The sequence below is a fragment of the Artibeus jamaicensis genome, unplaced genomic scaffold (assembly GCF_021234435.1).
Source record: "Artibeus jamaicensis isolate MK-2021 breed Jamaican fruit bat unplaced genomic scaffold, CSHL_Jam_final contig_327, whole genome shotgun sequence".
NCBI classification, from domain to species: Eukaryota; Metazoa; Chordata; class Mammalia; order Chiroptera; family Phyllostomidae; genus Artibeus; species Artibeus jamaicensis.
The window spans coordinates 4,286,323-4,308,688 of NW_026521772.1; the positions used below are offsets into that span (position 1 = coordinate 4,286,323).

Sequence of the window (22,366 nt, forward strand, 5' to 3'; positions counted from 1 at the left end):
CGTTGACATGCTTGATGACCGAACGAATAGAGACTAGGTGCAAAGCAGAGAAAGGCAAGAACTGCCTGCTCCAATGCTAGGACAGGGCTGGTGGGCGGAGATCGTGTCTCGGGTCAGGCACAGGCAGGGAGGAAGGCGAAGACTGAATGTATTTACCAAGGCCCGGGACTCAGCAGGAAGTGTTTAGAATTACAACATCCCACTGAGAATTTCAAGTTATCTCCCAAAATAATATAATGAACCCAACACGGCGAATCACTGTGTATACCAAATTGGATTCCAATGGAGGGCAGTTTGTCACAGAGCGTAACAGAGTTAAAGGCGCACTGCCTAGTATCAAGTAGCTGTGAGGAGAGGCTGTTTCACCTGCACGGAACTAGCTACATGATATTTATATTTTGAGAAATAATCATTTAGCCTTCTTGCCACAGCTACCAGTCTCAACTTACTGCGAGGAACACCTGGTTAGGTTTTAAAACGAGAACTTTTAAAGCAGTGCCAGAGGAATACATTCCTCAGTGCACAGGTCTGCACTACAGGGTAATCGCTCGCAGGGTCTGTCAGACTCCGCTTTGCTCAAATCTAATCCAACACTTGAGACTACTAAGCATGAAGCTCAAGGCCAAGTGGATGAGCACTCTGGCTGACAGCACTGAGCTGGCCATCTCAGACAAAGGGGCATTAGTTCCACATGTGCTGTACGACGCAGTGACCCCTCCGGCACAGAGGGACACTGTCGTCTGTGACCTTGCAGAGGAGCTTCAGTTTTTAAGTTCCACATCCAGAGGACAACAGCCAACCAGCTGAGAAATGGTTCACTGGGCTGTGTAACAACCACCTCACCTAGCAAATGTGCATAAAATTTTAGCTCCAGTTTAACTACAAAGTGAGACTTAAGTTTGGAATGTAAGGGTTACAAAACAGTACTTCTGAGTAAGCGGTATGGCATCCGTAGGAAAGGAATTCTATTAACGAATATGCCTGGGGTTTATGCAAAGACAGACTGACAGAAGAGCGCAAGCAATTTGGAAGCTGGAGCAGAGAGACAAAAAGGAAGCGAAGAGAAAGACGGAGTTAAAGGACGGGAAACCGCACAGCCGGGATGAGGCGGGCACTGCGGGACCACCTCTTGCAGATTCACTGTTCAGAGGCATAGCTGTGTTTCTGTTTAGCAGAGCCTACTGGTACATACAGGTGCCCAACAAGTAGTTTTTTTTAAAAAACAGGCTTCGAACCCCCAATTAGATGGCGAGTACCTTGATTTCATGCTTCTTTATACTCTCCCCTCCAGCTAGCACTGTGCTGGGAACTTAGGGTTTGCTCAAAATTCATTAGTTAATTGATTTCTCTGCCTCTGGCATCTTCGGCGAAGCGCACTTCACGAGGCAGAGTCATCTTTCAGAGGTGTGAGCTGCCCACCTCCTCTGGGTGAACAAAGGCAAAGAGGATGAGAGAGGGGTGCAAAGGGAAGGGGGCAAACATTGGACTCAGTTAACGAGGGGATGTACTGGTGCCCACAATGTGCCGGGCAACACAAAAGCGGTCACAAGCCCATCTCCAGGAAGCTGGAGCCAGGCTGTGGGGAGGAGAGCAGTTGCTGAATTTATGGTGCCCTGGGAGCCTCTATTTGTCAAGTGCCACAGAGGCAGCCCTGACATTGGCACAGGTGAAGATGAATTTTCATTCAGAGCAGGGAGCCTTCTGACTCCATTAATCCTCAGGGTTTTGATGATGAATTTCTTTCTTTTTTTATTTTATTTATTTTCACTCTAACGCCTCCTCCCACTGCCCTGTAACAGAGTGGAAGGAACAGAACAGATGGTGCTTTACGTGGAAGACCGAGGGCTCATGAGGATAGAAAGCCTGCCCACTCTGGAATCACATGACCGCACGTGCAAGGAAAAGCCTTGATTTCCCCTGGGAGACACAGATGCAATGATGTGCGTATTCCCAGCGGAGGGTGGGGAGGGGAAGGCTAACGGGCCATTTACAAGCAAGACCACTCTTATACTAATGCACACCTCAGCAAGGGCCGTGTATATTAACAAAACAACAGGAGGGCCAGCACCCGAGGATTCCAAATCAGCAAAGTAAAATAAAGGCAAATAAAGGTTTTAGGACACTGCCACGCAAAGCCCACTTAGAAAGAACTAGTAAGGACGGACAGTGGTAGACGGCCCCTAGTTACCCCGCCATTGGCTCTGACCCAGTTTTAATCGGAAGAAGCCAGGATTTACAACCTGCTTAAGGACGGAGTTTGACAACTGCTCTAATCAGAGGAGCTGCCAACACAAGGACAGCTGTCAGGCCAAACTGTAATTCATGAAAAATAACAGCCAGCCCCCAAGATACCCTCACCATTATCTGCACTCGCTGGATTTAACTATACCTACAGTTTTATGAAAGTTCCAAGAGTAGATTAAGGGTTCTAAAATTAAACTGAATCAACAAATAGCTACTGAGTGCCTATTAAATTTTTTTAAAAGGTTAAATAATATTAAGTGACTAAAAAGATAAAATTTGCCCAGCAGATTCCCTGGCATTTGGTAGGGACTTAATAGAGGGTAATTATTATTACATGCTAAACTCAGTTTTGACAAGGTTAAAAACTGGCAAAAGTCTACTGACCTGGTTAAAAAAAACTAAATTAAAAATAAATTACTGCTATAAGTGATTAAGTTAAAATATTAATTTCATGAAACCTTCCTGGTTGTCAGAATATTCTAGTTTTATATATTTGTAATGCCAAAACCTCTAACTAATGATCTTATTTTAGTGTTTAATTATCTTGATTATAACATATATGATATTTATTTTGTTCTTTCTACAATGAATAATATCATCTGAGAGAGAGAAATAGAGGTTGTTTTACAAGATCAATTTTGGGCAGGATTCCCGAACCACGGATGATTTTTATTAATGTCTAAACTCTCAATAAACAGAAATAAGATTCTAAAAGCACACAGACAGCCACATATATCGATATGTGTTTGCTCACACACACGGTTTTGAAAAACAGCCCTGTCTCACTGACTGAGGTGACCAATGATAACGGATTTTATCTTCCTTCTAGAAGAGATTATCTTCCACAAAATGTCTGCTTTAAAACGATACCAGGACAGTAATTATTTAAGAAATTATGGGGAGAATACTGGAAGTGTAATCAGAAGCCCTGGCCAAGCGTCCGGGCTCTGCCCCATACAGCCTGTGTCGCCCCGTCAAGGTCACTCGCTCTCTGGACTTCAGCCTTCCGTTGGCGGACGCAGGATGGGCTCAGACCTGTGCTGGAAGGGCTGAGGGACCGCAGACATGAAACCGGTGACGCCATTTTATGTTGGGCCAGGTTTGGACTTCTCCTTTATGTATGAAAAAATTTTGAGTATAAAATACTTGTAAGAGGGTACCAAAATTATGTATACACATTTTCTGAAGATGAACTTGTTCATATAACTAACTAGCACACAGATCGAGAATCAGATCATTATTACAGGATCAGAAGCAACCCTGCCTGTTAACTGGGGATGGAGACGAGTTTTCCTGGTTTTGACCTTTATAAAAATGGAAGTCTACAGTATGTACTCTTTTGCATCTGGCATCTTGAACTCAACAGTATGTTTATGAGAGTCATTCAAAGACTTTGTCGCTGTGGTTCATTGGGGCATAGAATTCCACTGGACAAATACTTATGTTGATCAGATACCATAATTCCTGAATCTGAAGATTCTGTTTTATCAACTAAGAACATTATCAGTAAATACACTCTCAAATACTGACCCTTCCCTAATTTCTCCTTTTAGAACTCCTGTTAAAAAACACTGAATGCTTTCATTTTACACTCAGTGTCTCTTTTACATGTCCACCTTTTTCTTTCTCTGCTACCTTTTAGAACTATCTTTTAGTTCACCCATTTTTTCCCTTGTACCAATTCTGTACTTTAACCTATCCTTTGCAAGATTTCTGTATTTATGTTTTACTTTATTGGAGTTCGATTTTTTCTCTTTGGAGACTGCCCGTTCCTTTTTGGAGTGTTGTTCTTTGGTTTTTGATTCTTTGATTTTTAGATACATTTATTTCGGTAATTTCAATCCGCCGACACTCACCCAGGTGCATTTTGTAATTTTGGACTTCGAGCTCACGTTGAGAAGGCCTTCTTTCCGTAGGAATTTCGGGTTGCCTTGCTTGAGGATGTGCCCTTTTAAGAGTTTACATCTGTTTCTGCCAGGTCTCTAGGGACAATCAGCCTCTTGTTCGTACTGGGTTAATTTCATGACTGGAGGACTCCCGAGACAATCAGAGATTGTGACGGCGGGGCTGCTTTTCCCACCCAGATGCTGGTCTGTGGGAGCCTAGCTTCTGTTGTCTTCCTCTTCCTTCCTTACACCAGTGGGACATTTTCTTTCTTCTCACACACTCACTCTATGGCTATGGGGACCTTGTTTGCTGGGTGGGAGGCGAAGGACACCCAAAGTCAGGGGCATCCGTACATAGTAGGTGCTCAACAGATATTTGTTGAGTGTGTGAAATAAAATTAAGAAGGTAAGTCACATTCATAGTACTTACAGGTAATACATGTGTATGCTTCCAAATACAGAAGGTATTAAAAGGCTGATAGGAAAAAATGTTCATCCTATGCTTATATTCTAGCCCCTCCAGTTGTGAAAGTTCCTCTTCCTTTAGCCAACCAAAATTAGCTTTTTTGTGTCTCCTCCAGAGGTATTTTATGCATTTACTCACAAATGTGTACAGATGTATTCATGTTAGCACACTCTATATGCTGCTCTGCACCCTAATTCTTTCACATATCAATATCTTACGAAATTTCTTCTGCATCAGTAGAGAAAATATAGCTTATTTTAAAGCCAGTCAGAAAGCCTATTTGAAAAATCCCAACCCAGCTGCTGTCCAGAAATGTATTTTATAGAGATGAACCCTAAGCAGGCACATCCCCACATTCATAAAGGCAGATGCTCTGGACAGCGGACTAGGGACGACAGAGTGACTGACCTACAGTCTCAGGGCGCATTCAGTCCCAGTGAGCTGTTTCTACAGGTTCCGGGTGAAGAAATGAAAGGAAAACACAACACGTGGCACAGAGAAGGCGCTAGAGCCTGTCTGGGCGGCGGGTGAAAGAAGGAAGGGGGCGGGGGGAGTAAGCGCTGTGTTAGCAGAGCATGTGGGTGCGACTCTCTAAGCAGAGTGGTGAACTCTGAACCTTACGGCAAACATTTGGAGGTAAAAGAAAAAACTCACTTCTTAAAACCAGGCATCAGGAAAAAAGGGAAGCCCTGAATTCTGCACTGAAGGCCTCACGATCGCTGTGAAAGGTTTCTCCTTCCTCCTTTCCGCTTATCAGTGGCTGGCTGACTTAGGCCTGGTTGCCCAGACTGCATCACGGCTGCACCACGGCTGTGGAGGAGGCTGGGAGGTCTTTCTCTGGGTTGGAAATCAGGATTTAGAATGCCAGCTCTTGGTGGTGGTGCAAGGGCTGCGTGGCGGAATTATCACAGAAGCGTGTCTGAGGAGCGAGAGGCGGGCGCCGTGGAAGGAGGCGTGGGGGGGCCTACGTTCTCTCTCCTTGCCTAGTAAGTGTATCACTAGGTGAGTTATTAACTTCTTTGGGTTTCAGCTTCCTCAATTATAAAATGGAAAAAAATAACTACTTTAGAGGGATGTTTATGGAAAGGAGCCTAGAAATTACATGTACACTGTGTTGTGTATGCACGAATTTAATGGTATTCCTTTTAAAGGCGTTTGGTGATAAAATACGTACGCATGCATGTACGTGTGTATATGAGTAATTTTAATTAACAAGTATTTTAAGTACAGTATAGTGAGAGCTATAAAGATGAATAAAACAAAATTTTGGTCACTACAAATAGAGCTGCCATAACTGTTCTTAATCACGTCTCATTATATACATGTTTGGCAGTATTTCTAAGGTATACAAGGTCTGTCCAGAGAAAGTCCAGCTGTTGTTAATATAAAGAAAATGGTCTGCGAGACACTGATGTAACCTGGCAGTCAAGGGGACTGCACTGGAATACACATGCACGAACAATGACAACTTTGCTGTGCTAGTCAGCGGGGACGGTAGACTCAGCTGAGTGAACATGTGTACTGTGTGGCCACTGCATCCAAAATGACTGAGTAGCGCAACGAATCTGCACCCCAGTTTGGAACTACTACCCTTTGCAACAACATGGATGGAACTGGAAAGCATTATGCTGAGTGAAATAGGCCAGGTGCTGAAAGACAAATACCATATGATCTCACCTTTAACAAGAAGCTAAACAACAAAACAAATAAGCAAGCAAAAAAAAAAAACAAAGACACTGAAATAGAGAACAAGGGGACAGTGACCAGAGTGGAGAGGGAAGGGAATTTAAGGGGAAAAAGGGGGAGGGATTTGGAGGAACAAATAGGAAGGACACAGGGAAGAGAACTAAGGGGGGTGGAAATGGGAGGGAGGTGGGGAGCAAGGGGCGGGGGAGGCTGGGATGGGAGAAAAAGACAAAAACTGTACTTGAAAAATAACTACATTTTAAAAAATAAATAAATAAATAGCATCAGGTTTGAATAAAAAAAATAAAAATAAAATAATTTAGAAACATCTTACCATAATGTAGAGCAGTTTGACCTTCATTGTCCTGTAAAAGAAACAAAAAATACATTTAGAAGTTGAAGCTACTGCAAAAGTGTGGAAGTACATCTATAGCAAATATACATGGCATACAAAGTTCCGCAGGCTTATCAGACACAGGAATGAGGAAGTCAGTTCTGTGAGCCTCCTTGTAACTTTTGACAAAGCTGTTCAGCTTGGAGAAAAGGAGGCTGGTGCCTGGATTAGCGGTTAGCACGGGCTGGGGTCGGAGTGGAACAGGGATTTATTGTCCAGTGGGGACAGAGTTTCCGGCGAGGGCGGTGGGTGACAAAGTTCTGGAGATGGACGGTGGCGACGGCTGCACAACAAGGTGAATGTGCTAATGCCACAGACCTGCACACCTACATATGGTTGGGAGGTTAATTTTGCAATACATGTACCTCACTGCCATTTAAGAAAGAGAAAATGAGAACTGAAAGGTGCGGATAAAAGCAGTCCCCAGTAGAGAGAGGAAGTCTTGACAAAGATAAAAAGGGCAGTGTGAGACGGAGAGGGAATGAAAGTTCCCAGTTCTTGTCATTCCAACCCCATCCTTGCCTTTTTGGTGAGGAGAGTCATCGATGAAATACTCACAAGACAAATGTCATCTCTGTGTCAGTTGCAAACAAGAGTCCTTGCTAATACAGAATGCAAGGCACTTTATGACCCAGACCTTATATCTCCTCCCCCAGTCCCATCTCCCCCCCCATTTCATGACCGTCAATTACTAATTGGAAGCCCCATTTGGACTCCCAGACCCCCACACCTGTAAACACACTTCACTGGGATGGAAAACTGTCCTGCAATTTTAAAGACAGTGTTTGCTCTTTTCTTTTCTTTTTTTTTAACTTTTTTTATTGATTATGCCATTACATTTGCTCTATTCCCCCCTCCATTCCCCTCCACCCTGCATACCCCTCCCCCACCATTTCCCCCTTTAGTTCATGAACACGTGTCTCAAATTCCTTAGATTCTGTATTTCCCCTACTATTCTTACCCTCCCCCCATCTATTTTCTATCTACTGTCTATGCTACTTATTTTCTGTACCTTCTCTCCCCTTCCCCTCCTCCCACTCCCCTGTTGCTAACCCTCCATGAGATCTTCATTTCTATGGTTCCATTCCTGATCTAGCTGTCCTCTTAGTTTGCTTTTTTTTTTTTAGGTGTGGTTCTTAATAACTGTGAGTTTGCTGTCCTTTCACTGTTCATCTTTTTTATCTTCTTTTTCTTAGGTAAGTCCCTTTAACATTTCATATAATAAGGGCCTGGTGATGATGAACTCCTTGAATTTGGTCTTATCTGAGAAGCACTTTATCTGTCCTTCCATTCTAAATGAAAGTTTTGCTGGGTAGAGCAATCTTGGTTGTAGTTCTTTGGTTTTCATGACTTGGAATACCTCTTTCCAGCCCCTTCTTGCCTGTAAGGTCTCTTTTGAGAAATCCGCTGACAGTCTGATGGGAACTCCTTTGTAGGTGACTGTCCCCTTAGCTCTTGCTGCTTCTAGGATTCTCTCCTTCATTTTAATCTTGGCTAATGTAATTATGATGTGCCTTGGTGTGTTTCTTCTTGGGTCCAACTTCTTTGGGACTCTCTGAGCTTCCTGGATTTCTTGGAAGTGTATTTCCTTTGCCATCTTGGGGAAATTCTCCTTTATTATTTGTTCAAATAAGTGTTCCAGTTGTGGCTGTGCCTTTCCCCCTTCTGGTACCCCTATAATTCGGATGTTGGAACGTTTAAAGATGTCCTGGAGGTTCCTAAGCTTCTCCTCATTTTTCTGAATTCTTATTTCTTCATTCCTTTCTGTTTGATCATTTTTTTCTTCCTTCTGGTCCACTCCCTTGATTTGAGTCCCAATTTTCTTTCCATTACTATTGGCATCCTTTGTATCACCATTTATTTCAATTAGTTTAGCTTCCATATGTTTCTCTAATTTGTGACTAAAATCCACCAGTTCTGTAAGGATCCTGATAACCAGTGTTTTGAACTGTGCATCTGAAAGACTGGCTATTTCTTCATCACTTAGATCGATCGGTTCTGGGGCTCTGAGTTGTCCTAGAGCCATTTTTGGTCTATTCGTGCTGTTAAGTGAGCGGAGCAAAGCCTTAGTTGTTTACCAGGACGGGGAGACCCAGGTCGCTGGTTTGTGACGTTGTGTGTGGGGGCGTGGTCAGAGAGGGAGCAATGGCGGTCCTCTCCGCTAGCCCAGCGCATCCAGTAACTCCACACGCGTGGGGCTTGTTTATCCGGTCGGAATTGTGCGAGCCTGCTGCTCCGCGCCGGCTTCCCTTCTCACTGGTTTCTCCGCACGTAGATGTGCGCGTGACCGACGGACCGACCCGCTGTGCGCTCCGGCAGCCAGCTCGCTCGCGATCAACGCCCTCGGTTGCCTGCGCGCACCGCCCCGGGAATTTTTTCCTGCTAACCTGCTCCGCTGCTGGCCTCGCTCCTCCTACCGGTCCAGCTGAGTATCTAGTTGTCCTTTGGACTCCGTATTGTCGATTTTCCGTGTGGCTTGGTTGTGACTGCTGTTAAAAATAGTTGTTCTTAGATTTGGTTGTGCACAGAGGCGAGGTTTTTCCTCCACCTACGTCTCCATCTTGGCGGAAGTCCTGCTCTTTTCTTGTATTCTTAAAATTTGTCTTTGACACATTTGAGCATCTTAAGTAGACTTATTTTATAGTTCTTCATAGTCCCTGTATTTCTCTGGGCTGAGTTCAAGGCAAGGAGGTGGGGTGACCATACATGCGGTGTTTGTTGTGCTGCCTGAGGTTTGCTTTGTACTGACAGCTTCCTGTGCGCTTATACTCTTGGACTGCAAATTCATTTCAAGTGGGGTTTTCTCTGCAAAAAACTCTGGGCTGTGCTCCATGGGTTGAAAGTCCTTCTCTCTAGAATGATTTTGCTTTTGTTTCTGCTAGACACCACAGAGATGTTATCAGTCCGAGATCCTTGTGTTGATTTCTCAGGTTCAGGATTTTTGAACAGGTAAGTAGCATAGATTTAAAAAGGGCAAACCTCCCTCCCCTCCCTCCTCCCACTACCGGGCTTGGAGCACAGGCTGAGACAAACTCTCCACGTCAACTCTGCATCGGTGGGATTTTTTCAGTCTACTTTTTTCCTGATGGTGGTTGGTGGGTATTGAGCCTGGCCAATCCTTCCAGGGCAGCCCACTGTTGGTTTAAGTTACCACTCTCTTTTTAAAGCTTTGGGGTTTAAAAAACCTTTATTGTACAACGTTATGACACAGTTCATCTTCTTCAGGACACCTCCAGGTCCCCCCTTTCCGCCACCGCGGCATGGCCTGCACTCTGTGTGCTTACCCATCTCTGCCACTGGGCTGCTTACAGGCAAGAACCGTGTCCTCCTCCCAGGGCCTGTCACGGTGGCTTCCACACAGTGTGTGCTTTCAGGAAATGAAAGCACATATTAATCTTTCCCCATTGATTTATTCTTTAATCTCTTGACTACCTTTTTTCTCTTCTCTGAACTTTATTTTTTTTAAGTCCCCACATATCTCCTATAGGGTGGAGTATAATGCTGGGTGTAACAGGCCAACGTGGCCTGAACAATGATGAACAGGAGCCGCAGTTTACAGTTAACCAGGTGCAGATCACTTCCTATTCCGGTGGACCTGCAGTCTTTTCTCTAGATGCGCACGGAACAAGTTGGCCACTCATGCGAGATCCTCTCCCCACATGTATTGTGCACTAATCCTTTCTAACTTTTATTATTTTTGATCGTGGCCACATTTTATTAATAACTGTCTTTTTTAAGGACTTAGTTTTCTTCTCTCTCCAGATTGGGCACCCTATCAAATACAGTAAGTTTATTTTTTTTATTCCACCATATGAAGTACTGATGAAAACATTACATATTTTGCTCAAACTGATACAGAGAAAATGCTATTTAAATTATCCTTTTAACATCAAGCCACTAATTACACTTCTGTTTTCTGTGCATAAAACTTAGTAGGCAAATCCTGATTTTTTCCTAACTGCTAAAAGCATTTTATCAAACTGAATTAAAGGCCTTATTTCCAAGTCAAGATTTTATATAAAGAGCCATGGAAATAACACACTTCCTAGATGTTCTCTGTGAGCAGAAAGTTCTGCTGAGTGTTACTGGACTTCTTTTTTGTGACAGCAGCGGCACTGACACTCTAATGCAGACTTGATCCGCCCTCTATGCCAGTGTTAGTTCTAAAGACAGAGCAGTAGGGCAGCACGAACTGTCAAAAGAGCAACAGCAGCCCTGGCTGGCATAGCTCAGTGGATTGAGCGCGGGCCTGCAAAGCAAAGGATCGAGGTTCGATTCCCAGTCAGGGTACATGCCTGGGTTGCGGGCCAGTTCTCAGCAGGGGATTCACGAGAGGCAACCATACATTGATATTTCTCTCCCTCTCTTCCTCCCTTCCTCTCTAAAGATAAATAAATAAAATCTTAAAAAAAAGAGCAACAGCAGAACAGAGTTGAGACAGGGATGAATTTTCCCATGTGCCTAATAAGAGGTTTTGTTGTTATCCAATAATTTGATATTAAATATACATTTTATTTCCAAAATAGAATTTCAAGCGAATACATAAGGAGGCACTGAAGAAAACTGGTTATGAGGTATTAGAAGCAATGATAAGAATTATGAGTTGGTAATATAATTTGGGATAACTTTTAATATTATTTCTAAGGTTAGAATGTACCGCCTCTCTTTATCTATGAGATCTGTGACCCTGTAACAGAATATGTTCAAACCAGTTTGACAATTCAGAAGTTTGCAAATGTATTTCATTATTATTTTTCTAAGAATTTTTCCGAGTGCATAAGGGAAGCCTTCAGTTGAAGGTCACGGGCACCCTCCCCACCTGAACTGGCACACGACCCTTTGAACAGGCAGGTACCAGAAAAAAGTTACTATTCGTTTATTTGTACCCTCTCTGAACTGGAATACCATCTATACGTCAACAAACCTTTTTCCGTGCTTACCATTATCAGCTATTTCCAATAAGACCTTATCAGGCCAGTTAAAATCATGGTTACTCATAAATGGCTGTTTTCGATTACAAGCACGACAGGGCTGCCCGCCCCTCCCCGCCGCCTCTTGTCTGCCGTGTTCTTCAGGTCGCTGTGCCTAATTTGAGGCTTTCGAGTTCCGGTGCTGTGAGCTGAAGTGTTACAGTATTTAATGGGAAAGACTGAGATTTCTTATCTTTCAGCCTAGAGCACGTCCACCATGAAATCAATTAGAGCAGGGACATAAACATAAGAACCACGACTCTCGCCACAGAATTGATCAGCAAGTGGGGGCAAAAAGGCAGGAGGACAACTGAGTTGTCTCCTAATGGTGCTCCTTCCTGTCCCCCAACAGTGCTAGAGAAAAGGACTTAAAGAGACATGGAGAATGTCCCTCCGTTCTGAACTGGCTGAATGTCTAACTACCTCGATGTGTCTGAGAACAGGGATTTGGGTGAAACAAAGGACGACTGTCTGAAATTACTCTCGAGTCTGGTTGTAGTCTTTAGGGACACAATGTCAGTTATTCCTTCATCCCTCCTTTGTGTGCCTAGCACGTAATTAGTGCTCAAATCATGTTCGATCAATGAACTAGATGACTGTAACTAATGTAAACCCTGTTTAGTTTTTAATTATTAATAATTATTTAACATCAGCTACTATATTGTAATACTCTATTACGATTACGATGCTTTAATGAAGCCCATCATCTTGTATCTACAAAATCTTCACCTGTTGTTCCTCTTTGTATGTTAAAGTGTAATTCGTATCAAAGCAGGACACTGACTCCAAACGCTTTTTTTTTGGTAACCTCAAAATAGGACATGGAAACCCAAACCTTAGTCTTTACAAACATTCTGTTTTAAACTATATTACAAAGAATAAATGGAATTGAATGTCAAGAATGAGTAAGTGAAAGCTTTTACTCATCTGGTTTACAACTTATATCAGCTAATTTTTCTAAATTTAAGTTGATTAAATTTTTTTGGTTGTTTCATTTCAAATGACCACACCAGAAGAGGGTTGTTTGTCATGGTTATTTATGCTTTTCCTTTCTGTTTTAGCTTAAAAGAAATGTTCAAATGTAATAAATATGGAGTTGTTATAAACAGCAGCAAAAACAGTTCCAATAAATTAAAGTTAGTCATACACTTGAAATCTTTGTAAGGGATTATACACTAGGGTAAAATAAAAATACTCAGTTAAATTAAAAATAAAACCACACAATAAAGTTGAAATGTAGACAAATTCAAGCATGTTTAAAATTCAAAGTATAAAAGCATAGAAATGCACAATCCTACATTATACCTCCACATCCTTTCTGTTCAAATAAAAATTCACAGGGAACACAAATGACAAAATAATACAGGACATTTAAAACCCAGACTCTCAAGTAAGAAAAGGAAAAATGGCCCTATGGCCCTCACTGTGTGGTTCTTTACCGTCCATGGCAGCCCCTCTCCCATGGGCCTGGTCCTCTGATCTGGCTCCCCCCAGGGCTCTAAGCTTTCACCCCCTTCTCTGCAACTGGCTTTACAAGCAGCCACCCTTATTTATAACTTTAAGCAGAACCAGGAGCCTCCACAATCCTTTAAATTTTCTCTCACCCACCTTTATCTTTTACCCTGTATCATAGGAGTATGTCTGTGTTCTGCTCTTACATCTAGCACAAAACCCTGCACAAAGTAAAAGTTAAATAAGACTAAAAAATAAAGTACTTGCAGGAAAACCAATATAGCTATACCTCACTGCTGCAGGAACTTGATTTTCTGGCATTCTCAAGCACCTGGAAGAGGGCCCGGAGTCTGGGGGGAAATGCTGACACGGACTGTATTAAACACGTGACTGGCCGGCTCGCCGTGGAGAAGGGTTCTTCTTGCTGGCTCGAGAAAGCAGTGCTGGGCCAGTCTTTACCCTTGAAATACGAGATGCAATGGGAGGCAGAAGAGACATGGAAAGAGAAAAGTGAAGGAAAGCAAGGAGTAGAGAGCAGAGTTGGCAAGAGGGGCAGCAAAGCCCAATGGTAATTAGAAGAAAGACTGGGAAGCACTAGCAGCAGCCAGCAGGAACGAGAAGCTGTGACAGCAGTGCAAGTGGCATTTTAGACCAGAGAAGAGCCAGCCATAAAGGGGGCCGGGCTGCACGCCAGCCAGTAGATTTCAGCAGTCTCAAGAGAGAAAGAGAAGCTTTGGCCCCACGTTTCACACTGTCTATAAATACTCATGCTATCGTACCGTGATTTAAGAAGGAAGCAATGCAATATTGCGTACATTTTAGAAAAAATATTTTATAGAAAAAAACAAAAATAAAAAGCGGAATGTAACTGTTCTATTTGAAACCAACACTAATCTAGAATGTTTATCTTTCTAAAGGCTGCTAGATAGTTGAGATTGTGTTAGAGTAAGGGGAAAAGAAAGGAAGAAACATTGACGGAATTCCTGCCTTGTGCAGAAAGTTTGAGAACACTGTTCCTTTTAATCCTCAAGGCAACTCCATCACACACATGTTATTAATTCCATTCTCAAGCTGGGTAAAATGAGGCTCAGAGAGTTTATACAGAACTTGCCCTGGGTCGCAGGCCCTTGATCATCAAAACCCACGTGTTCTCAATTGTACTATGTTGCTGGAAAGAAGCAAGGGGAATCAAGACAAGTAGATGTCAGGACTGACTTGTCAGGAAGGAGAAATACGATTCAGCTTTTATTTTTGCAGGTCAAAGACAACAGGTGGCCTAAACTATAGTCTCACCTCAGCGTGCTGTGCAGTTCCCATTAACCGTGATCTGCAAACTGACGCACCTCATCAGAGAGCGCGGTAAGTAGAGAGGACCAGGCGCTCCTCTCTCCTTCTCAGCTGACTGCTGCCCTTTCCCAGGTAGGCATATATAATGAAGCTGTAGCTTAGTCTACGCACTGTTACAAATTAATTTACTAAGCTGGCATCAAGTCAGGCACAGAAGACAACAGGGCCAAACTGCTTTCTCTTCTGAGGGTGTTCCGCTTACTGCAGTACTGTTGCTATAATACTATACAGTAAAAACTCAATGCACCTGGATCCACCCTATTCTATTCCATTTGTATGGCCAATAATCACACGTCTAGCGGAGAAATCCAAGAAATGACTCTTCATTGCTACTCATTGACTCTTCACAATGAAAATCTTCAGAGTCTGCTGGGTCCACAAAACAGTTCCCCATCCACAGAGGGTGCTAAGAGAGAGACACTTTCATTGGTTGTTGGCAGGAGCATAAATTGGTGTAACGTTTAGAAAATGTCCACTGCCTCTGGTTTAGCACTTTTAGAATCTATTTTTTTAAATGCTTCAAATATTTTAAAAGCTTTATGAAAAAAATTTTAGTTCATTCCAGTATTATCTAAATTAGCAAGATACTAGAAACAATTTAATGTCCAACACTCCTGGAAAAGTTAACGTCAGTTGATTATTATGCAGCAATTTATTTTTAATTTATATTTTATTGATTATTCTATCACAGTTATCCCAATTTTACTCCCTTTGCCCCCATCCACCCAGCACCCCCCACTCCCTCAGGCAGTACCACACCATCGTTCATGTCCATGGGTCCTATAAGTTCTTTGGCTACTCCATTTCCTGTCCTTTACAACCCCGAGGCTATTCTGTAACTATCTATTTGTACTTAATCCCCTCACCTCTTCACTCATTCCCCCAAAACCCCTCCCGTTTGGCAACCATCAAAATACTCTCTGTATCCATGATTCTGCCTCTGTTCTTGTTTGTTTAGTTTGGCTTTTTAGATTTCATTGTTGATAGATTCATATTTATTGCCATTTTATTGTTCATAGTTTTGATTTTCTTCTTAAGTCCATTTGACATTTCATATAATAATGGTTTGGTGATGATGAACTTCTTAATTTTCTTTAAGACTTTATTTATTTTTAGAGAAAGAGAGGGAGAGAATCATCAGTGTGTGGTTGCCTCTTGTGCACTCCCAACTGGGGACCTGGCCCACAAGCCAGGCATGTGCCCTGACTGGAAATCGAACTAGAGACCCTTTAGTTCACATTCTGGTGCTCAATTCACGGAATCACACCAACCAGGGCTTCCTTTAGTTTTTTATTGTCTGGAAAGCTTTTTATCTGCCTTTCAATTCTAAATATCTTTGCTGGGTAGAGCAACCTTGGCTGTACGTCCTGCTTTTCATGACTTTGAATATTTCTTGCCAATCCCTCCTAGCCTGCAAAGTTTCTTTTGAGAAATCAGTTGACAGTCTTATGGGAACTCCCCTGTAGGTAACTGCTTTTCTCTTGCTGCTTTTAAGATTCTCTTATATGTCTTGGAGTGGGCCTCTTTACATCCATCTTGCTTGGGACTCTTTGTGCTTCCTGTACTTGTATGTCTATTTCTTTCATCAGATTAGGTAAGTTTTCATTATTTTTTCAAATAATTTTCAGTATCTTGCTCTTTCTCTTCTTCTGGCACCCCTATGATGTCAATGTTGGAATGCTTAAAGTTGTCCCAGAGGCTGCTTATACTATCCTTGTTTTCTTTTGTAGATTTTTTTCTTGTTGTTGCTCTGATTGGTTGCTTTGTTTTTCCTTATGTTCCAAATCATTGATTTGATTCTTGTTCTGCTCCACTCTACTGTGGTTTCCCTATAAACTGTTCTTTATTTCAATTAGTTTAGCCTTCACTTCTGATGAGATCTTTTTTATGCTGTCAAGGTCCTCACTAACTTCTTTGACTATCCTTATAACCAGTGTTTTGAACTCCTGCCTGACAGATTGCTTATCTCTATTTTGTTTCATCTTTTGCTGAAGTTTTGATCTGCTCTTTCTCATGAGCCATGTTTCTTTGTCTCCTCGTTTTGGCAGCCTCCCGTGTTTGTTTCCATGTATCAGGTAGAGCTGCTATGACTCCCTGTCTTGCTAGCACTGCCTAATGTAGTAGGTGTCCTGTAGGTTCCAGTGGCACAGCCTCCCCTCTCACCCAAGCTGGGTACTCGAAGTGTGCCCTTTATGTGGGCTGAGTACAACCTCCTCTTGTAGTTGACCACTGATTATTGTTGGCAGAATGATGGGAAGGATTTACCCAGGCCAGTCAGCTGCAATGACTGGCTGTGACCGCTGACCATCGACCTCCGCCCTCTGAAGAGGATCAGCTGTGCAGCGGCAGGTGGTGGTGCTCTGACGTGCTCTGTACCTGTCCACTGGGGGTGCAGGCTCTGGGGTTTCCCAGGTGGTACAGGCCAAGGTCAGCCCCCATCTATATTTTGCCTGAGGTCACCATGCTTGGGCTATAAAGCAACCTCAGATGGCTGCTACTTGTGCTAAGCTTGGAGATTCCGAGGTGAAGTTAAGCTGTGAATCTAGGCTGGCTGCTACTAGTGCCAGGCTCAGGGCCATTTAGCAAGAGGTATGGAGGCTGGGGACTCACTGATGATGGCTAGGAAGTTGTGAAGCATGAGCCAACACCGGCCACTTATATGGAAAAGTTATGGTTAACAGTTCGGGTGGGCCCTTAAGTCTGTTGGGATGGAGTCTCAGGGAATCGCCAGGGCGGGGCAAACAGTATTAGCCAGATTGATGGAGTCTCAGATATGGCACCCACCGGAGGCTCTGTGACTCTGTGGGGGAGGGCTCAGAAAAGGGACAATGGCCTCTGCCCGCCTTTCTGTCTAGGAGAAAACTGTGCCCCTGCTCTTGTCTTGATGCCGGACACTTCACTTCCTCCCTATATGCCACTGGTGTCTTTCAAGTTGCTGTCCTGGTGCTGGAGCTCCGAGGGAGTGAGTCTGAAAAAGTCTGTGTGTGGGTTAAGAGGAATTGCTACCTTCCTAGCACTGGAACCCTGGACTTGGGACCCTGGTGTGGGGCTGGGAAAACTTGTGTTTTTATACCTTTTATGTGCCCCAGGAACTGTGGTAGGCATTTTCACACATAATCGAATCCTCCCAGGCACCATGTGAAGTAGGTGTTATTACCCTAATTTTACAAAAGTAAATGAGACTCCAAGAGGGTACGTACTTCGGCTGGTCACACGGTCAGCAGGCAGTGCTAGCCTCACTGGACCCTGCGACTTTCTGCCCCCAAACCCACGTGAAAACATCCAACAGTGCATTAGAAAACAGGGACCTGGGGTTTAGAGAGAGGGCTGGACTAGAGCTAAGGATCTGAAAAAGCCATAGGCCTACAGGAATAATGGAACCCGCAGGTGTTAACGGGGTAACCTAGAGAAGGTACAGAGTGAGAGGTGGGGTGAAGGGGAGCCTATGGCTTAAAAAGGGCGGACAGAAGAAAACAAGCCTGGTAAGGAATGATCCAAGGAAGTGGGGTTAGAACCGAACCTGATGCTGAGGGAAGAGTCAGGGAAGAGCGGCCAGTCATGAAAAGGTCAAGTAAGTGGGCCAGGGTTCCCCTCCTCTGAGAAGCCCCAGGCAGAAACAAGCGGCTGCGTGTGGGGGTGGCCCAGTGACTGCCTGTGCATTTCCGTCAGAGCAGTCACTGAAGATCGCCGTGATGGTGATGCGTGTGTATCATTCCCGGCTGAGGCAAAGGTGCCCCTTGGGAAGGGCTCAGTCTTCCCTGTTCTGACAGCCTCCTGGCTCTAGGTCAGAGCCCGGCTGCAGCAAATGCACAAACGCTCGCTCAGTGGATGGGCCCAGGGCTACTTAATGCTGAGTGGTAACAGGCCGGAAAGCTCTGCTTTAGTTAACTTCTTCGCCTTTCCGAATGTCACTGACTTGACACTTTCCTACTTCTCTGGGTTCCTGCTTCTGGCCTTCATGGCCAGGCCTGCCCTAGTTTACCTGTAGTTTTGAATGTTTACAGAAGTGCTAACTATTCCAAGGTTAATACTGGATGCTGAATGGCTGGGGAGGGGAGAAAATTCTATTAACAGGAAATAAATCTTCGTGAAAAGGACGGTAAGAACTACTGGAAGCTGTGACAACAATTACATTCATGGGCCAGAATGATGCTGCCTTTTCCCCCACATCTACATACCCACTTACATGTAATATACAGTGGGAAAAAACCCCGATTGACTGAGCCCTAATGATTTTTATTACAAACCTAATACTATGGATATTTTCTTTCTAAATTATTTATATTTAACTGTACAGTAGCTATTATGTTTCTAGACCTTCTGGCAGGCCAAAGATTTTTCCACTGAGAACTTGGCTTGATCTCCATCTGCTACAAACACACACACCTTTCTCTGTTCTACTAAACATTAAGGTAAAAGTTGCCTTGAACTTCACTGTATTAAGAGCCCAGATAATCAGTACTTTTCTAAAAATGTGACCATTCCATGTGCTAGAAGAATCCTAAAGATTAATCAAAGGCTTCATTCAGTGGAGCACAGCATTTAAAAGTGTAGCAAAGTATCACAGGAATTAGAGGTTTGCAGAAGATTTATTCCTGCAAAGTCAGGTGCATATCAAATCATACTCTGAAAAAGATGGGGAATTATAGCACTTATTGATGAATCCTTTTAAGCAGTATCTTTTTATACTTAGCCAAAAAGGTCAAGAAGCAATAGCAGTACCTTTTTATACTATAACTAAGTATTCTTTATCAGTTAAGTAAGAAAAAATGGTGCAGTCCTGTACTTCCCAACCTTTACATATCTGTGCTCCCTTAAGATAAAAATGAAAATCTCATGCCCTCGAAACAGCTCATATGGAAAATTTCACACATACACAAAAACAGAACATACAGACTTCCATGCGCCCATCTCCCAGATTCAACGACTGCAATGATCTTGCTGTTTGCTTCATTTATTCCTTTTTTCTTACGGAAATAATTTAAAGCAAATTCTAGACATTATTTCATTGCCCCACGTATGTCTGTATACAACTCTAAAAAACGTGGAAATGTACTTACAGAACCACAGTACCAAATTTTCCTGATTGTGTTTTAAAAATGTCTTTTTATAGTTGATTTGTACTCTGAGGATCCAAACAAGGCTTACATGTTACATTTGACTGTTATGTCTCTTAGGTAATTTTCCATCTAGAGCTGACCCACCCTTGCATTTTTAACGCCACTGACTTGCCATAGAAATAGAGACAGATGTTCAGCAGAATGTCCCGAGGTCCAGATTTGCCATCTACTTTCTTTTGATGTCATTTACATCATAATCACACGTATTTATTTGTAGGTTTTATTAGATTTGGGCCCAAGTGTATTTTTTTGGCATGAGTATTTTATATGTAGCACTCCGTGGTATCTGAGAGGAACATACGTGTGGAAGGATAAGGGTAAACATTACAGGCAAAGGAAAAACACGAGCAAAGGCACCGACAGAAGTGCTAAGCACGTGATGTGTTCAGGGGAGGAACCTGCACTGGTTCGAGGCACCTGCTCAGTGCCGTTCGCGGCACTGCACACACAGGTGCTGCCCCTTTGGCCCTGCTTCTGAACCAGCATTTCCAGGGAGGCTCAGCTACCTCCCTGTTCACAAGCTCCTCAGGAGGTCCAGAAGCTTTTCCAGGCCTGAAAGCCACTGGCCTGGAGTGCAGTGTGCACGGAAATCTGTCCTTGGTATGTCAAGCTCATTCCCCCTGTTCCAAGGGCTTGGGGCATGACTCACCACGACTTCTCTCTGCTGAAGCCTTACCATGACCTACCTGGCAAGGTCTGCCTTGATCACTCTGCTCATCTGCGCATAGTGACCACTCTGCTTTACTTATTTCTTAGCACTTATCTGATACTGTCTTACTTGTTTATTTACTTGTTTTTGATGTGTATTCCTCACTAGACTTACGCTCCCAGAGAGTGCAGAGCTTGTCTGTCTTATTCACTATGATAATTCCAAGGCTAGAGAAGCCTGGGTATATAAAAGGTACACACTGAATATTCACAGAATGAATGGATTAATCTGGCAGATTTAGGAAATTCTTTTTGGAATACTCTTACGTAATACAGACAGAAAGCAATTTAAGCCTGTCTATACTAAGACTGGAACACTAAGTGTCTTCTTTTCTCTGCCCTTTTGGATATTTTGCTTTATAACAGCTCGTGTCACCTGATTGTTTAAAAGGAAAATATTTGGGACAGCATTTCACAGGAGAGGACTGCAACTCTGAACATCTATGTAATCAGTTCAATAATAATTTCCAAATGTACTTAATGGACTATTAAATCAGTAATTAGAAATCAAATTCTGCTACGCTGCAAAAGATGTCAAAATTATGTATGCTCAGAATGAGATATTTTAAAATTAAAATTTTATTTAATTAGCATTTCTCAGAGAAAGGTATTTTAAAATTAAAAATTCATTTAATTAGTGTTCCCATAATCTACACTAAAACTTATTTGTACCCTGATGACTTATAAAAAGACAGGCAGGGAGAGGCAGATTTATGGAAAGAGCTCCCAGTGACAAACCAAACTCAGTGACGTGAAACAGAGCAGAGCAACGCCCCAAAGAGCCCAGCAGAGAAAATGATTTAGGGTTTAAGAAATAGGAAAACAATGTGAATGAAGTCAAAAAGCTTGTACATAAGCTGTTTTGTGGGGTGTTTGAAAACATTTCTTCTTTCCACCCACACTTTTGTGAGTTAAAGTTAATGGGTTTCTATCGCATCCTGTAGCCACTACTGCCAGATGCTTTCGTGCGGATGAGGCAGATACCTGGTTATTTAAGGGGCAGGATAAATGGGCCAAGACAGCTCTCCCGATCCCCAATCCACCAGGGAACGTTTGAGAATTCCACCTGACACAGGACAGCACTGTGCTCTTAAACAATCTGCAGTTTGATCCGATTGTTCCCCAGTGGGGGAGGTACGCCACCGCTCACTCAAGAGTCATTGATTGGATTAACAGCCTAATTCCCAACAGATGAATAGAATACTGATGTCTTGTCGGCCCAGATCACAAAAGGAAAACACAATCTGCTTCTACAGCTCAGAGGTTTAACCCTCTATTTGCCCCGACACTACGATTTCAGATTTTAGCACTGTAATTTCTTCAACTCTTGGCTATAAATATCATCGAATCGTTGTCCACACACTCTCATCCTCTTTTAGGGTAATTTTTAAAAATTGTAAAAAACGGAGAAATATTTTTACTTCAGTGTTTACTGTCCAAATTAGTCCTGCTTTGTAAATTCTTTCCTGGGTTTCCTAAAGAAATATTTAATAAACTGCTTTCTTTGGGGACCCGCTAAAATAGGACAGAGCCTATGAGAAGAAAAGCAAAAAAAAAATCCATACATTCAAGGATAAAACTCTTTTTGAGCAATTTTTCTGGCATATGCAACTGATTTCATGAAGGGGAGTGACTATTAATAGAAACAGAGTCTCAGTAAATGTTAGCTTTAGTTCATTCCCCTGCTGCCTGTACACCATTCTGCCTGTAACCTGTCCATGTAACAGGCACAGTGGGTTTTGGTCAGTTATGAGTAAGAACAATCAGTGATGGTAGTGGCGAATCTGTTCACTGCACGGAGCAACTGATGTGTTCTCTTACTCAATCCACCCGAACCCCTTATGACATTGGCATTCAACGACCTCCTTTCACAAATGCAGAAGCTGAAGTTCAGGCTAAGTGACCCTGTCTGAGGTCACATGATTTGCAGGTGGCAGAGCTGGAACTCTCTCGGTCTCTGGCTCCAAAGCAGATGTTCTCACACACTAGGGGGACTCGGTGGCTCTCTCTGTGTACCCTCATATTTGCATGGAGATTTTTGAGCATTCCGAGGTGTTCAGAAGACTCAGCCTTCTCTTAGAATCAGTTATTAT

The 22,366-nt window shown here is 43.0% G+C and overlaps 1 protein-coding gene across 1 annotated transcript in view; it reads right to left on the reverse strand.

The window, feature by feature from the left end:
- The window catches only part of ACBD6 (acyl-CoA binding domain containing 6), a 134,595-nt gene that overhangs the window by 14,235 nt on the left and 97,994 nt on the right, over nt 1–22,366 (reverse strand). Inside the window, 1 exon segment of the mRNA XM_037145628.2 lies at nt 6,617–6,647. Coding sequence (XP_037001523.1) covers nt 6,617–6,647 — 31 coding nt within the window.